General features: G+C 37.6%; 1 protein-coding gene and 1 long non-coding RNA gene across 3 annotated transcripts in view; both read left to right on the plus strand.

The window, feature by feature from the left end:
* The window catches only part of LOC139747291 (uncharacterized), a 41,042-nt gene that overhangs the window by 1,524 nt on the left and 21,373 nt on the right, over positions 1–18,145 (plus strand). For both annotated transcript variants that reach the window (XM_071659405.1, XM_071659406.1), the window contains exons 2-7: positions 1,281–1,367; positions 1,566–1,832; positions 4,346–4,531; positions 14,404–14,546; positions 16,072–16,249; positions 17,852–18,005. In XM_071659405.1, the coding sequence (XP_071515506.1) occupies positions 1,298–1,367; positions 1,566–1,832; positions 4,346–4,531; positions 14,404–14,546; positions 16,072–16,249; positions 17,852–18,005 (998 nt within the window). In that variant the 5' untranslated portion in view covers positions 1,281–1,297. The remainder of the gene's footprint in view (positions 1–1,280; positions 1,368–1,565; positions 1,833–4,345; positions 4,532–14,403; positions 14,547–16,071; positions 16,250–17,851; positions 18,006–18,145) is intronic.
* On the plus strand, positions 4,544–9,742 carry LOC139747295 (uncharacterized). The gene is made up of 3 exons (XR_011712366.1): positions 4,544–6,654; positions 8,401–8,457; positions 8,564–9,742. It is a non-coding gene; the product is annotated as an uncharacterized lncRNA (long non-coding RNA).

The raw sequence follows: 18,145 nt of genomic DNA on the forward strand, positions 1-18,145 counted from the left end.
AGGGAAAATCCGAACTTTGTAATGAAAACATTTGATGTAATATAAATATCAACAGAATCTTTGACCTTGATTGAGTCAGTTTAACTAGGCATTGAAATTAGCTTTGGATTTTGAATTGTTTTAAGTTATGGTAGCTTAGTGTTAAGAGATTTCAACATTTTATTCTTTGATGTAAAATTGGGTAATATCAGGAAGATTTAGGGTTAATTAATGTAAAATTAGGGTAAACACTTGCAGAAAATCAACAGAACCTGCGAAAGTCAAGCGAACCTTCCCTTGTCGTATCACTACATACCAAAATGTACTGATGTACATTAGAGTACAAGAGAATTGCAATAGTGTCAGGAAATTGCATATGTAATGTTGAAGGAGATTTGGTTAACTAATGAAATATATGTTTACATAAGCAGTTTATCGTATTTATGCACTTGTTATGCATTTGTATAATATTGTTTCATCTACATTCTGCCAGTGTGACATTTTGGTCCATCCAGATTCAACAGGGGTACAGCATTATGTGCCTTTCACCATCACACAAATGTGATGCTGTTATGTTTTAATTATATTTTACTATCATTTTTTCCTATAGGTAAGGTGTTAAGGTTCTTATGATTGCTGTAGAACTATCTAAAGAGGTGTGTATGTGCTTTCAGCACAGTCAGCACATGAAAGTCTCAAAGTACACACAAAAGAAAAACAAAATGTTGCTATACTTAGGTCACTTGCTTGCTCTGGTATTGTCAAATGCAGTTTTGAGTATGCACATTTAAGATGGTATATACTATTTTACCAAACATTGCAGTTTTGTGTATCAGTGGTATTTTTTTCTACCAGTTGGACAAGAAGAATGGCAGCCGTAGGCTCCCTATTACCAAGCCTGGCAGTTTCATTACTTCCTGTGTTATTTCTCCCCTGCTTCTGTTTATCCTCGTAACAGAATCTAAGAAATGTATTTTACGTTTGTTTTAATGATTACAGCAGTATATATGGTGTGTATTGTCACTGTTTAAAGGTATATGCTTCATTGTTCTACTAGGGTGATACTCACAGTACTGGTTCAAGCAAAGTCCATTATCTATCAATGATTTGCATGTTTTTAGGTGATAGAAACTGTTTCTCTCCCCAGTGCAGTATTTATTTGTTACACACTTTTATGCTGTATGGAATTGAGTTTGTTTCGAGTCACAGTAATTTAAAAAGGCACTATTGCAGTGAAGCAGATTACTAGACAAGAATAATGAAGCAGATCTGAAGCAAGCATTATTTTTTTTATTTTGCAGCCTGATGGGTAACCACAATGGTGAGGCCAGTCAACTCCAAGCGCAAACTCTTCAGTGCCAGCAAGGAACAGAAGGAGAATGAGCCAGGTAGTGTACTGGTCTAACTTTCATGTATTTGGTCTTCTCATCATGCATGAAATAATCGAAACATTCATTTATTGATATCCATGACATGAGCATGTATTGTTGGTTGTGTTGTTGCCTTTCATGTTGACATCATTTGGTTTTTGTAACTGATGGACTTCGTTTATATATGACATATTTACAAGTGTTAATTTTGTACAGGTAATGGTGAATTAAGAAGTAAAAACTGTAGTGAACATTTGGGCCTGACTGATACCTTCAACAACATCAATATTGGTAGCCAGAAGAAGAGTGTTAACAACACCAACACTAGTGAAGCGTGCAACAGTGCTGGTACTGGAAAAACAATGGTGGGGTGGGCTGAAGATGTAGCCGCAACCCACCGTACTCCAAGCCGGCCAGTCATGCCCATGTCAGAGAGGCAGCAGATTGCTCTTCTTATGCAGATGTCCTCACCATCACCTCCAGGTTGGTTCTATATGTTTTTTGTGTATCACCATCTATTCTAATTATCAGAAAATTTTACAGTGAGTGGATGAAACAGATTTCACTTATAATTGTATGCAGTTTGTTATAGGCGACACATCTGCAAGCCAAGGAAATGAACTGAGCTATATTGCATATCTGCAGTATCATAAGACCCCTAATGTCTATGATGCAAGTTACACCATGAACAAAAATAACACTTATTCAGCTGTTGTGTGTTCTCCCCACAAACACATCACTGTACTTTTTAATTTGTGATCCTGCCTAATAGACGTGGTAAATTCTCGGAGCACTACAAAAACCTCTTAGGAAGAGAGTCCTGGGGCAGGGTCATGAGGTAAGGTAATGTACTTCATACTTTCCTGCCCCAGACATGTACAGAGCATCAGATTGGGGAAGAGCAGTGTGGTTTCAGAAGTGGTAGAGGATGTGTGGATCAGGTGTTTGCTTTGAAGAATGTATGTGAGAAATACTTAGAAAAGCAAATGGATTTGTATGTAGCATTTATGGATCTGGAGAAGGCATATGATAGAGTTGATAGAGATGCTCTGTGGAAGGTATTAAGAATATATGGTGTGGGAGGCAAGTTGTTAGAAGCAGTGAAAAGTTTTTATCGAGGATGTAAGGCATGTGTACGTGTAGGAAGAGAGGAAAGTGATTGGTTCTCAGTGAATGTAGGTTTGCGGCAGGGGTGTGTGATGTCTCCATGGTTGTTTAATTTGTTTATGGATGGGGTTGTTAGGGAGGTGAATGCAAGAGTTTTGGAAAGAGGGGCAAGTATGAAGTCTGTTGGGGATGAGAGAGCTTGGGAAGTGAGTCAGTTGTTGTTCGCTGATGATACAGCGCTGGTGGCTGATTCATATGAGAAACTGCAGAAGCTGGTGACTGAGTTTGGTAAAGTGTGTGAAAGAAGAAAGTTAAGAGTAAATGTGAATAAGAGCAAGGTTATTAGGTACAGTAGGGTTGAGGGTCAATTCAATTGGGAGGTGAGTTTGAATGGAGAAAAACTGGAGGAAGTGAAGTGTTTTAGATACCTGGGAGTGGATCTGGCAGCGGATGGAACCATGGAAGCGGAAGTGGATCATAGGGTGGGGGAGGGGGCGAAAATTCTGGGAGCCTTGAAGAATGTGTGGAAGTCGAGAACATTATCTCGGAAAGCAAAAATGGGTATGTTTGAAGGAATAGTGGTTCCAACAATGTTGTATGGTTGCGAGGCGTGGACTATGGATAGAGTTGTGCGCAGGAGGATGGATGTGCTGGAAATGAGATGTTTGAGGACAACGTGTGGTGTGAGGTGGTTTGATCGAGTAAGTAACGTAAGGGTAAGAGAGATGTGTGGAAATAAAAAGAGCGTGGTTGAGAGAGCAGAAGAGGGAGTTTTGAAGTGGTTTGGGCACATGGAGAGAATGAGTGAGGAAAGATTGACCAAGAGGATATATGTGTCGGAGGTGGAGGGAACGAGGAGAAGAGGGAGACCAAATTGGAGGTGGAAAGATGGAGTGAAAAAGATTTTGTGTGATCGGGGCCTGAACATGCAGGAGGGTGAAAGGAGGGCAAAGAATAGAGTGAATTGGAGCGATGTGGTATACCGGGGTTGACGTGCTGTCAGTGGATTGAATCAAGGCATGTGTATGGGGGTGGGTTGGGCCATTTCTTTCGTCTGTTTCCTTGCGCTACCTCGCAAACGCGGGAGACAGCAACAAAGCAAAAAAAAAAAAGAAAATATATATTTATATATATTGTTATATATATATATATATATATATATATATATATATATATATATATATATATATATATATATATGTATAATGTTTTTTTATACTATTCGCCATTTCCCGCATTAGCGAGGTAGCGTTAAGAACAAAGGGCTGAGCCTTTGAGGGAAATCCTCACTTGGCCCCCTTCTCTGTTCCTTCTTTACCATTTCCTGCATTAGCAAGGTAGCATAAAGAACAGATGACTTGAGCCTTTGAGGAAAAAATCCTCACCTGGCCCCTTCTCTGTTCTTTCTTTTGGAAAAGTAAAACTGGAGGTGAGGATTTCCAGCATCTTTCTCTCCAGCTTTCCATCTCCCCTATGGTTTCCCTCATAAACTTGTTCCTTCCATTTCTGACATATATACCCTCATTGTCATCCTCTCATTACTGCTGGATAGATGAATGTGAGTAAAGAATTTATTAGGGCTCAAGATATTGCAGGTGTCATAGCCAAAAAACTGACCTGTGAATAGTTGCAGTAGAATTGTATTGTATGTGAAGTTGGAGATGTGATTAAAGGGTTTTACTTTTGTAAATCTTCTTTAGTATTCAGTATGAAAAAGTGAGAAGGACTGATATTAGCTTGGAAGTCCATGTATGACTCTCTCACACTTGACATGGATTAAGTACTTTCTAGGTCATATACACCACTTTTTGTGCAATTGTCTTCTATGCCTGTATCCTCTTCAGCTTGCTGTTAACCATTATACAGTGTTAGTTTCCATCTCTTTTCAGAAAAGGCAGAACTGAACTGTTCTAGTAGCCCCCGTACACCAAGCACTCCAAATTTTGGTCGTGGTGTTAACAAACGCAATGAACGTGGTGAAACCCCTCTTCATGTGGCTGCCATCAAAGGGGATACTGACCGTATAGCACAGCTTATATCTCAAGGGGCAGATGTGAATGCCACTGATTATGCTGGTAAGTACAATACAAATACTCTTAAGTGAGCCTTTCTAGATACTCATTTCAATTTGTTTATTTTCCTGATATCTGCCAATTTTGTTGCTAGGGGAAGAATTGACCTTTACTTCATTTTTATATACAGTAGGTAGAAGGGGAACAATTTGATCTTTACTTGATTTTAATGTCTATATATGTCATTAGCATCTAAGATGTGTTGTTCCAGCTGCTAGTAGCAGTCGTTTGTGCAGTTTGCTGCTTCGCTTTGTTTGCTTTAGACAGGGTGGATGACCAGGCAGGTAAAGCACAGTTTAGGGTGAAGCCGATGAATTGTTTTTAGAGGACTTAAGGATTTTTTCTAGATGTTTGTGATGTGGCAAGTAAATATCATTTGTTTGTCGTATTTGACACCCAGCATGGTTGGAATTTTGTTAATTGGAAGTGTTTGACTGTTCAGTGGTAGTCTGGATTCATATCTCCAGGTTTAAGAATGTGATGGTGGAGTTTTTGGGGAATGAAGACATTCTCTTTTGGGTGAGCCATTGCTCTAATTGTGTGATGTACTGTTGCTCTAACATTGGTATGATACCTGGTTGATGAAAATCATCTCAAGCAAATGTAAAGTAATGAGGAGGGGGAAAAAGTGAAGGAAGGGCCTCAATAAGATTATTATCAATCAAGAACTAAGCTTCAACTTTATATATGTGAGAAGGACTTGTGAGTCAGCAGTCAACATCATCCCTACCCTGTCACCAGTGTTCCACAGTAGGGGATTTGTTGGAGACAAACTGTCATGTGGCAGATGTCAGAATAGCTCTCAAGTATATAGATAAGTAAATGTTTAGCAAGCTGTTTATATCCTACATAAGGCCAAAACTAGAAACAAAGAGCTAATAGAAAAGGTCCAGAGGAGGACAGCAAAGATGGTATCAAAATTAAGAGAGCTGAATTAGAGCAAAAGGAGTGTGGCTTTGATTTGTCCAGCTTAGAAGAGAGAAGAATGATGGGAAATCTTTAGATTTTTAACAAAACAATCATTTGGAAAATGAACACTTCTTCGAGAGATGTGACAGAACAACCAGAGGACATAAGTTGAAATTAAGCAAGAGACTTTTTAGAAAAGATGTAAAGAAGTACTTTTAAAGGATAAGATTGATGGATGATTGAAATAGAATGACTGAGGACATGGTTAATGCCGACAGCAAACATGAATTTAAAAAAGTCTTATGATGATAGAGAATGATTAAAGAGATGGGGCCGCATGAGTGGAAAACTCCCACCCTGTGCAGTATAGATAGGTAATTACACACTATGTGTCCTCCTGATGAGGAAATTTTTATTACCAGTTTCTCGATAAAGTGACACCTACGATTCCTTCCTTTATTTCAATATAACATGGCTCATTCCTAATAACGCGGTGCGGTACTCTTCCATTCCATCCATACATGTTCGCCTTATCCCGCGTTAGCGAGGTGGCGTTGAGAACCGAGGAGTGAGCCTTAGAGGGTATATCCTCAATTGGCCCACCTCTATGTTCCTTCTTTTGGAAAATTATAAACGGAAGGGGAGGATTTCTAGCCCCCCCACTTCCTCCCCTTTTAGTCGCCTTCTACAACACGCAGGAAATTCGTGGGAAGTATTCTTTCTACCCTGCCTGAGGTACTTCACACGGTAAAGATAAAACCTTCCAATCTCAAGAGCTGCATGACTGACTGATGAGCTCAAGCGGACCTCTTACGTCTGTTGCTGCTTTTAGACGAAATTGTCCAGCAACAGCAGAAGATGATTAGTCCTTTTGCTCCATTCCATTACCAGTTTCTCCCAAAGGTGAGTGCATACTTATCTATTCTTCCTGCTTAGTGTTGTCAAACAAAATTGTTTCATGAAAAGATGAGGAAAAAATCATAGATTTTCCATGGAGCCAGATGTAGAAGTTGTGCATGAATTAATTAATGACATAAGAGAATGAGTCTGGTAAGTAGAAAAAATGTTGTGATTAATGCTGTATTTAATTTTCTTCTGAATAGAGATGGTGTAAGGATGGCAACAGTAGACTTGGGGGCTGTCGGTCTCAGTGATGGTGACAGATGTGGTAGCTGCAGTGTCAGAGCAGGCTGGTGCCATAGACACAGACATAGATTGTGAGTGTAAAAGCTTCTGTTTTAGTACATTATAGCAGAACCTTACAGACACTGGGACCATGTCTATAGTGACTGGCTAATATTCACAAATTATCCAAAAACACCCAAGTGTAGTACTGTAAATATTGTTTATGTATACACATGTGTATGTGGGTGGGTTAGACCATTCTTTTGTCTGTTTCCTTTCACTACCTCGCTAACACGGGAGACAACGATTAAGTATGATAAGTAAAAAATAAATGAATTGTTTATAGGAATTATTCTTGATTATAGGAGTTTTATAGCAATGTTATTACTGTGATTTAGTAGTAGTGTTATTACTGTGTAGTACTGCAGTTTTTTCTTGATGTCAAATTTCGTACATTTTGAAATACAATTCATTTAGGTACTTGATCATCATTACTCCATACAAAAGTTGATCCCCTTGCTTAAGCACATTTAATTTCATATTTGAAGTAATAGACATTGCAGGAGGAGCATTGAATGGCTGTTTTTTTCTCATATGACTAGGTTTAGATTTATGCTGCAAGTACAGGGACAGAATGTACAAGGTCTTGAAGTTATCTTCTCCTGAAACCCACTCTGCTTTCATTTCTGTGCGGAATCACACTGTAGATCTCTTCTCCATGATTAAAAACACTTTCATTTAGATAGTGTGTTGATATGACTTTTTCTTCCAATGACAAATCACTTTGGTCCATTATGTCAGATATTCCCAGTAAATTCTGTAGTGCAATCTCCTTTTTTCTGACTTGATCAATTTACAGCTAACTCTTCAACAGATAAAGCTGCACTATTTGGTACCTTACACTCCTATAATTCACCTTTGGATGAATCTGCTTATAATCCTGTGTCACCGTCTACTCTCACTGAACCTATTCTGTCTCCTATTTTCTTTTTGCGCAGAGTCTTCCAAGTAATCTCTCAGCTCCAGGTGGACAAAGCATATGTTAGCTATCCATTAAGTAGTGTCTGCTTTTTTGTCCATATGTCTCTCTGATTTTGTCAGTTTGACTGTATGACTGTGGTTGCATATTTTCACCTTTATGTTGTATGGGGAAGGAGTTCTACATTCATTGGACCCAATCTCTTGGGTTTTGATGTCATACAGCTTTTTGAACTTTTGTTTGCTGTTATCATTTGCTCCATCCACTATTTTATTTTAAGATTTCTGACATCATCTGACTTCTTTTTTGATAAAGTTTCATGCTTGGTTCTTATGCTTACTGCTTACATTTGTTTAACATAGCTATAGAAAGCCTTAGAGAAAGGAAGAGAGAAAAGAGAGACCACTGGTTAGACGTTAACATATCTTCGTGTCACAGTAGGTATTACTCCTTACATGATACAATTTGGACTTCACAGCAGAGACTTTATATCATTCAGAGAATTAAAACAAATTTTAGAGTGCCTGAAGAGATACAGAAAGGACGTACTGTGCAACTGAAGAAGAGCATGATAGGCACTAATGAAACTTTTTTTTTGTGGGGGGGGGGTCCCCACACAACTGTGTAGTCTGCCCCACCCAAAATCCAATCATTAGTTATCTGTTAAAATAGCTTAGGAAGTTCATCTTCACTTGAAACAGTTCTGAATGTTACAATTCTGGGAGTGATCTAGAGCACCTTACTGACCTTCCTTTTTCCTCTTGGTAACAAACAATGATGAATGACTTTGGGAACTGAACTCGATGAAGAGAATATAAGTTATTGCAATTAATATTCTGTTTAATTTTGCCATGAACAGGCATGGCACATTGTGGCAAGGGGTAGAAAGAAGAAGCCATGGAAACAGATATTAATGGTAAGTGAAAAAGGCATTTTTTGTATGCAGAAATTGTGACATAAACTAAACCTGATGAATAGAAAACAAAACTGTGATTAAAGTTTATTTTATTTTTCCTAAATAGATGGTGCCAGTGGCAGTAGGAACAACCAGGAGGCAGTCAAATGCAGAATGATGGTGTGGGCTAGAGTCAATTGAGCTGTCTGGCGCAGAGTCAACCCACTCTTCCTTTATTTACAGCAACTTCTCTGCTTGTTTTATTTTCTACAATTATGTATTTTGTTTTAATACACTAACTGAGAACTTTTTGTGCATCATTTGGCCTTTGGTTTCTAACCTTATAGTCCCATTGAAACTTTGCAATATATGAGATAACACAATTTGCTCTAAGAAAAAGTTTTTAAGTCCTTAACTCACTTTATCATATGACCCAGATGTTTAGGGGAGCACTACTAACTTGTGTGAAAAAATGCGTGGCTTGCAGAAGGCAGACAGGTGAGAAAGGTTAGTGTGTGGTGGGATGAGGAAGTTAATTTGCCTGTGAAAGAGAAAAGTAAATTGTGTGTACAAAAAATATCAGCAGGACATCATGAGGAAGGTGCAGGGTCTGAGTAAAGACAAATGAGAGTTGAGATGGGTGAGTATCAGTAAACTTCAGGGAGAATAAAAAAATATTTTGAAGGTTACTAATGTGATGAAAATATGATAACAATGGTGAAGGGGGCAAACATGGAAGTGTTGGGGCAGAAAGGAGGTGAAAAGGAAATGTAATAGGCAGAAATGAGGTGTGAGTATGTGTTTGACAATATGATGGCAAATGTGGGATGTTTTAGACTTGGAAGTATGTGAGGTGAGAGAATCTGGAAAGTGGTCTAATGAAAGAAGAGGTGGTGAAAGCATTGTGTAAGATGATGTGTGGCAGCTAATTGGCTGGGATTGCAGTTGAGTTTCTTGTTGGTTAGTTAGGATTTTCATTGTATGTGTGGCTCTTGGTAAGGTGCCTGAGGATTTGTGAAATGCCGGTGCAGTGCACTTGTATAAGGCATTATGAGTTCACTTGTTAAGAAGACTTTTTTGTCATGGCCACCTTCTTGAGGGAGTTCTGGTTGGGAACAGGCATCAGAGATATAGATAGGCATAGAATTGCTGAGATTGGTTGAAATTGACATCCTGGTATAGGAATTTTCCAGTATACACTCAAGAACTCGAGTCTCCATGATTTTTGTCCGTGAAAATCCAGATTCATTGGTCTCTTTATAACAGAAATGTCCCATTATTACTAATTGTGTCTGCAATTACATATCTGGATGATACAGGGAATGAATTTTACACTCTTGAGGCACAATCTCTTAAAACATGCTCTTCTGTCATACGACTTTTTAATTTTCTGTATGTTGTATGCATTACCATGTATTCATTCATTTTATTCCATTCGTCCATCACTCTTAAACTATGTAAATACTTCACATCTTTTTCAACAAGTTTCTTGTTTAATGTCAAGTTGTCCTCTGGTTGTTATATCCCCACATCTCTTGAAGAACCTGTTCATTGTCTGTGTCATCAATCTGTTTCAGAAACTTAAAGTTGTGAACAGGTCACCCCTGACTCCTCTGCATGTGTGTTTGTGTGTAAGTTACTGAGTTCTGTATTCCATAAACTAATTGACCTGCCTTTTATTTGTGGATGGCTCCACTTAACCATAGACTAAATAACACTTTGTCTCTATGGCTCATGGATGTCTTGATCTCTTTTTCCAATGGTGGCCATTCTTGGACTGTGGAATAAATTTAGTGAATACCACTGAGACATTGACAACTAACTCTTCTAGAACCCCACATTAGAACGTAGATTAGTAAATTTAGCTTTCAGGAATTGACATGATTCAACATTCTGACCCATGCGGCTTTCTGATGCATCCATATGGATATAATTATGAACACTTTTATATTTCCGTTATTCCTTCCTCTATCTTCCTTCCCTTACCAATTTTCATTTCAACTTGCACATATATAATGGAAGTCATGGTCTTGTCATATTAAAGAAATTTTATAAGTGTTTGTAGTGAAGATTATAAGAGAATTACCTTTCTTTTTTGGTATGCTGTATGTTCAGGAATTTACTTTTTTATAGGTTCATCAGAAATGTTTTAACTTTTTCATTACACTCTGGAAACAGGTGGTTTGGAAAAGATAGAATGATTAAGGATTAGTATTATGTGTAATATTACATCATTTTATTGTAAAATTGGAAGCCATGGTATATGGCAAGTACAAAGTTTGGGTTGCATGTTGGGGCATTTTCTTGAGCTTTGTGTATGAATGTGATACATTGGTTTAAAAAGGCCAGGACATGTGAAAATTATAAACAGTAAAGTTGGATAAATTATGTAGTACATTTGAAAAGAGAACAGAATTGATAATAATATGATAGATATGTGATAGGAAGAAAAGGCAAAAGGAAGGCCAGGGAGGGAAGTTTTGTAAGCTTGTTATGGTCAGGTAGAACATATTGTAGATCCTCGAGGATAATCAAGACTATGCGTGATAAAGGTGCAAAAAAGACTTAAGTTACACAAGAGATAGACAGATTCAGAGGAATAGTTTTCTGTATGAAGATGAAAGTGCTAATGGAGGCCAGTGTCATGTGAAGAATAAACTGAGCATGGAAAGTCGAAAAGTCATAATCTCCGGAATTAGAATTTCATGTTTCAATTTGATATATTGTATGTGGTATGGGGATGTGTATAGAATTTAAGAAGCTGTATACAATTATTTCAATATACGTGGATAGAATTGGCGCTGAAGATATATATAATGGAATGTAAGTTTAGGAAATGCAAGCAGTAATATCACATAGACTTTGGTTATACTTTATTTCTGCCAAAATTTTGAAGATGAATGATACATAGTAAAACTTAAAACAATATTAGTGGAACATATATAAATGCTGTTTAATACTCAGGTTTTCATGTGAATCCACATAAGTTTGTCAGCAGGTAGTCTTCGTATATTTATTGGTGTAAGAAACTCATTTTGGTGAATTTTGTATTAGCATTAACGTAACTCGTGTAATATAAGGGTGTTCAGCCAAGGCACTTAATGTAATTAAGTTTACTTAAGGAAGAATACGTAAATTGCTTTGTGAGTGTATGCAAAGTCGTAAATTACTTAAAGAAATATCTAAGTAAGTGATAGTAATGATTTTTGCCGTTGAAAATATAAATTTACGAATTATTCATGTTAGTTTTTGATTCCACGAAAGACTACCTCGTGGTGGAGATCGTCAAAGAAAATGGAGGTAATGGAACCGAGTAAAAATGGGAAGACTGCATTCTTTGTTCGGTTAATATTGCAGTGTACATCATTAAACGTAATATATACATCTGAAAACATTTTTTTGTATTTCATGTTTATTTATAGTATTGACAGAAGAAGGAAGTCAAACAGCTTTAGAAGTAAATAATATTTTTTCGTAAGATTTCGAAGTTACGTTGTACTAAGTAATAGTGGTGCGTTGTTTTCCTTGTTTTACGCCAAGTAAGTTCTTATCAGCCTTACGGTTTGTGAGAAAGATCAGATATATTCCTGAGCATTCCATGATTATCAGAAAATGTAAGAGAAAGTAGAGAGAAAGATAAGGAGCGTTGTCGAGAGAGTAACGAAAGATTTTTGCTTTGTGTGGGTTGGTTGACCTCTGGTTTGGGCGTCTCTTGTAACTCCACAGGCTTGTAGACGTAGCATTTACTGTCATTCATGGTGGATGAGCTTCCTGCTGTGACCTGAGTGCTGGATGTATGCTTGGCATGGATCCATCTTCATCCTCTTGGGATGAATCCGTGTAACAGTTTAACCGCGTTACCTAAAATGGCTACCACATCTTAGGGGATGCCAAAGGAGTGGTTGTAATCTTCTCGGAGCCAAACCCAGTCGTTTTAGGGCACTCTTGATTCTGTTTTCTCAGTTCAGAATGGTTTTGAACGATTAGGGAGCCTTTTCGTCCAATGTTGCTGCACTGAAAGTAGTCCATATTACTGAAGGTTAGTAAGTTGACTCTTATGCAAGTCAGGCAGTAATAGATTCATGGTAGGAGTTTGCTTATGTCAGATTTTCCGTTTAATGTCGTCCTGTGTTGTTTATTGCCTTGATATACCCAAGAAGTGTGTTCTTAGTGTTTTGTAATTTCATAGTTTTCCAGGTAGTTCCCCCCCCCAAATCCTCCAAATATGTCAACTACTATGTGAAATTGAATATAGAATATACATACCTAATCTAAACAACTGGTTTACAAAACTAGTTACCGTGTGGACATACATTTTATAATATTTACGCCGGGAGTCTAGTTTTGCTCCGCATTGCTAGTAGCTTTCGGTATTGAGTGATTTTGTTCTACAGTGCTAGTGTAGAGTTGTGGAGCATTATATTTTATTATACAATATTAAGGCAATAGTAACGAGGGGTATTTACATCAGGGTTAATGTGAAGTTTAGAAATGTAAAAGGGGTGAAACCTGTAGAAAATTAACTATGTAATGAAAACTTCCTGAATTAGCTAGAATGTTTCATAGTCTGTGGACAGTAAACAGGTCTGCTGCTGGAGATTGCATGGCTACTTGGACTGTCTGTTTATTGACATTCATCGACAGTTGCCCAGTGCTCAGTCATGTGTGCGACTTGGATATTTCGACTTTGATTTTGAACATTGAGACAATTCTTGACTACTTGTAGGTCAGAAAATAACATTCTGCTGGCTCAGCATGCATAGAAGACAATCAAATGCCATTTCTGAAATTTAGATTTATGTTTTATGTAAGAATAGATAACATTTTGAACATCCTTGGACCAAGACGCTTCAACATTGCCTAGAACTGCCTAAAACAACATGGTATGGACAGTAGATAAGTTGATAGGGGCTCTGAGCAAGCATTTACAAGTTGTTTTAAACTATCCTGGCTGTGGGTACTACGTGGGCTTGTGGACTGTGACTTCCGACAGCTTGGTCGATTAGCAACTTTTCCCGGCATCCAAGATTGATCAAACCCAGGATGTGGAGTAGAGGACTGAAGATTGCATTAAGGAAACTTTGGGTTTTGTTGAATTTTACAAGTGTATAACTCACTTTTATGTTATTTAACCCATATATTCCGTGTTATGCAATACCGTCACTACTTTTGCTGTATTTTATCTTAATTAGATATAATGCTCAGAATCTAGCTCTGGAATTGCTATTGTATTCTTTGTACACTACATAAGCATTGTAGCACTTGATGAATTATCAGCTTAGGTTAGCCTTGCTTCCTTCGCTGACATTCAGAACATGGATGTGACCTGTTGATCACATAGTAGCTGACAGACCAATAGATCATCATGAATTTCTGTAAAGAAGTTAGCTGTGGTTCCAAAAGTTGGTGTTGTTTTCTGAGATGATAATTCCAGGACAAGAATTCTTGGTGACATAGCCCTTGAATATGTGTGAGAAGGTCAATGCTGCCAAGTCTGTATTTTTGGTTCCAGCTGCACTCTGCTCACGGTTGCACACAGTTAAATATAAAGCTTCTTCAGTATGTTGTTTTCATTGTTGTTTGATGAAAGCACCAGAGTTTTCAGTCCGAACTACTTGGAAGGTACAATATAGATCTCATGTTCATTTAATGCTTGAAGGGGGCCTGGGAGTTTCTTGAATATCCACCCTTGAATATTGCTTTTAATGTAGCCAAATTGATGTGTTCATGAACCCCATCTGCAAATGGTAACAATGCACATGGGAAGTCACCTTTTGAGGCTGTATCAAGATGCAAAGAGTAGTTTTGCATACCAAAGGAGCTTACCTTACTCTGTTCCTGCATTGAGAAATATCAAAGCTGCAGTAATGCAGTGGTTACCAGTTGTACATTTTGCTGTATGCATTTCTTTCTCCAGAATAACATTTTTCTGATTGCTGCACTTTAATTTCTAATAAATGTCTTCAGGTTGGAGTGCACTACATGAAGCATGTAATCGGGGATTTTACAATGTCTCCAAGTTGTTGATTGAAGCGGGAGCTGACGTTAATGCCAAAGGTTTAGATAATGACACGCCCCTACACGATGCATGCATCAACAACCACTTCAAGGTAATTTGTTTTGGAAGTATACCATTTTCTTATTTCAAATTGGATTCGAACATTTTAAGTAGTAAATGTATGCGTGTATTTTTGGAATTGGTGTAGATACAGTTGCAGGTTACAGACATAGAAGTGCAATGGCTTTTAATAAGGCCATTTGTATCAAGAGTGTTAGGTGATGGAAATATTATAGTGAAAAGAATGTGCATACAAATGATGGAGTTGGAATTTAGGGATCATATTAAGAAAAATGCTCCTGATATTGTTGGAGTTGTGGAAATAAAGCTTTTGAAAGAGATAATATTTCACCTTTTTTGCCCTGAAAGAAAAGGATAAAAAGCAAAGGAGTAGGTTGATTTGGCCATCTAAATATAGATAGTCGTAGAGTTTCAGGAAAATAGTGGAGATGACCCATTAAGACAGAACAATGATAAGAGTAACTGTAAGTAAGAAGTAGATTGTGGTGTTAAGGACAACATTGAAAAGAAATGTAGTGATTGAAGAATGGAATGTTAAACAAATGAGTTGGGATACTGTTTTCATTAAAGCTTAATCACAAACAAGCATAAGAATTACTCATGTGTGGCAGCTGTCAAAATGATTCAGTCAAAGATATCATCCTGAGGTACAGCATTCAGTAGTGATGCGTTTTCCTGCAGAGCCAATTAGCGCCAGGAATGGATGAAGGCAAGCATGTTTGAATATGTATATGTATGTGTATGTAGTATATTTTGATATGTATATGTAAGTATATTTGTGTTTATGGGCGTTTATGTATATATATATATAAACGTATATGTGTGGATGGGCCATTCTTTGTCTGTTTCATAGCACTACCTCGCTGATGCGGAAAATGGCGATCAAGTATAAAAAAGATATATGTATATATATATATATATATATGTATATATCCAGCTGACTTATTGTTCTATCAGAAATCTATAGTGGTCTCCCTCACCAAGAACGGATGGGAAAAATTATGCCCTCCTTGGTATCCCCACAATTACCATGTGCCAGAAGGACGTGAAGGACATGCCCACAAAAAAACCATGGAAATTTTTATCATAGTTGGATGGTAAAATGTGAAGATTCTGAAGTTAGGATTTGTTATGTGATGGTCATTAGAGTAAGAATGATGAAAATTTGTTGGTACTGAAGCAATAAAAGCAGTGCACAAGCATGGGATGATTAACTTGTGAAGGTTATGAAGTCACTTGGTTATTCAGATTATCTTTGATTATGCCATTCCTGAGTATGATGTTACTCACACATGTAGACAAGTGTAGCTTTCACACTGATGTATTTTATATACAAAGCAAAAAAAGTGAATGCTGGTATGTTATATTTATTGCTGCATATATTATTGTCAAAATGTTGAAAGTTAGCCATGTGTTGGTGACTGAATGTTTTACATGCAGTAAGACAGAATGTGTGTGAGTTTTGATATTTGTAAATGTACAATGTATGTATTTACTTTTTGAGAAATGTGTGTCATGTTTTAAAAGCAGTCTAACCTTGCTCTTGCTTCAATCAGCTGGTGCGGCTTTTACTAAGGTGTGGTGCTGGTGTTGATGTTGTGAACCGACGAGGGAAAACCCCACGAGACGTTTGCCGTTCACCGGGTATTGTGGCACTAATTGAAGCAGCAGCACGTGGACATATCCAGGAATTGGGTTCATCTTCTAGTGACGAACTCCCACAACATTACAAAGGTGTTTTTGATGATATAGCTATCTTGTTATGATTTAGATTTCTGTCTGAAAATTTTTTATTCTTAATTGAAGGTATATTCTTGTAAATCTTTTTATTTATTTTAGTGATTTCTCGTTGAGGAATGGTTTTAGTCTCAAAATTCTTTATGATGATACATGACATATACAAAGAGGAGCAAAATAGTATAGCATGGTGTCTTATAGGTAAAACCAAAGTAGGTTAAGATGTTAAGTTCAAAAGGTGGAGAGAGAGTATACAGGAAGAGTAAAATGTAAATGTGCAGAGGAGAACATAATGGAATTCAATGAAGAGTTATTTCAACAACTAAGTTTTGGAAAGACTTAAGTACATGTTACAGTGGGCCGTCAATAGGGGAAATTGGTAAGCAAGGCAGATTTAAAGGTCAAGGAGTAACCATGAATAACACTTGGAATGCATAGACCTTTTAGGAAAACCTGAGTATGCATGAAGGGTATTCCATAACATTTAATCCAAGAGTTATTTGTCAGTTATGGGATCCATAGCACTGTTCATTGTTCATATACCTTCACATTTGCCATTTTTCAGCCCCTGCTCCTTGCTCTAGACCTCTTGCCATTTTCCTTTGTACATCTCCCAGTTGGGTCACTTGCACTCATTTTTTTGCAAATAATGCCCTCACACCTCTCTTTGCTCTTTCACTGGCAACTTAACCCTCATCCCATCACTACCATTTTTTAACTGGTCACCTCTCAAAATCTGCATGCTACACACTTCTATTGCACTTGCAAGCAGTGCTTCCTTAAATATCTCTCATTCCTAACCATCTCCTGTAGCATCATTTGCTCTCACCTTTTGCCATTTGTACACTATCTCTTTTGTTATCTCTTGTCACAAGTGTTTTTTCCAGTTGTGATCACTTATTACTCGTATAATTTCGTCTGTAACTGAAGCCTCTACCAACCTGTATCCCCACTTTCACCAGTGTGATCACATCCCAGCACATTCATATCCAGAGAGTCTCTCCTTCGAAGGCCTGTTGATTAGTGCCTATTACAGTAATATCCCCTTCCCATCTTAGTGTATAATCCAGTAATGGCTCCGTAACATCTTTCCAACGTACAAATGTGTACTTATGGATGTCATTTTTTTTATTTCGGGTATTCCCAATCACCTCTCCTTTTTCAGCACAACCCCACAAGCTGTTAACCATTCTTATTCACAACACACACACACATACACACACAGTCATACCCTCAACTGTCACTTGCATCAAAACTGACCACATTCATTGATGTCAAAATCTGCCTGAATGAGGATGTGTAACTAGTGAAAAGTCTCCATTGTAAGGCTGTATCATCATCAGTTGATGAAAGAGAGAGTAACCTCATCAAAGAACTTTTCCATCTTGTCCCTGCTGTTAAGTTTAGCTCAACCTTGAAGCTGCAAGACCCCTGGGGTAACATAATGACCCTTCCAGAAAAGGAACCTTGGAGTAATTATGAATAGATAAGTAAATATTCATTATCTTGTGCATGTATAAAACCACAGTTCCCCTATATTAAATGTGTAAGTTTATAAACCTTTTTCATTTAATCTTCAAATTTAATTTCATTCATCAGGTGGCAGTTGCACAAGTATGTCTAGGCGGACTCCTCCTGCCAACAAGTCATCTGAGGAAAAACCTGGGGGTGGGCCTGGGTCACCAAGAGTTACCCTTCGTTTACCCAACACTGTTGCACGCACACCAGAGAAACCAAGACCACACGATACCAAGTAAGTACAATACTTAGTACGAACATTTTTAACTTTTTATTTCACTATAGTAAGTTTTGATAGGAAATTTTGTAATGTTTTAACTCTCTCTCTCTCTCTCTCTCTCTCTCTCTCTCTCTCTCTCGTACTGGGAGGGAGTT

The sequence above is a fragment of the Panulirus ornatus genome, chromosome 68 (assembly GCF_036320965.1).
Source record: "Panulirus ornatus isolate Po-2019 chromosome 68, ASM3632096v1, whole genome shotgun sequence".
In the NCBI taxonomy this organism is placed as follows: domain Eukaryota; kingdom Metazoa; phylum Arthropoda; class Malacostraca; order Decapoda; family Palinuridae; genus Panulirus; species Panulirus ornatus.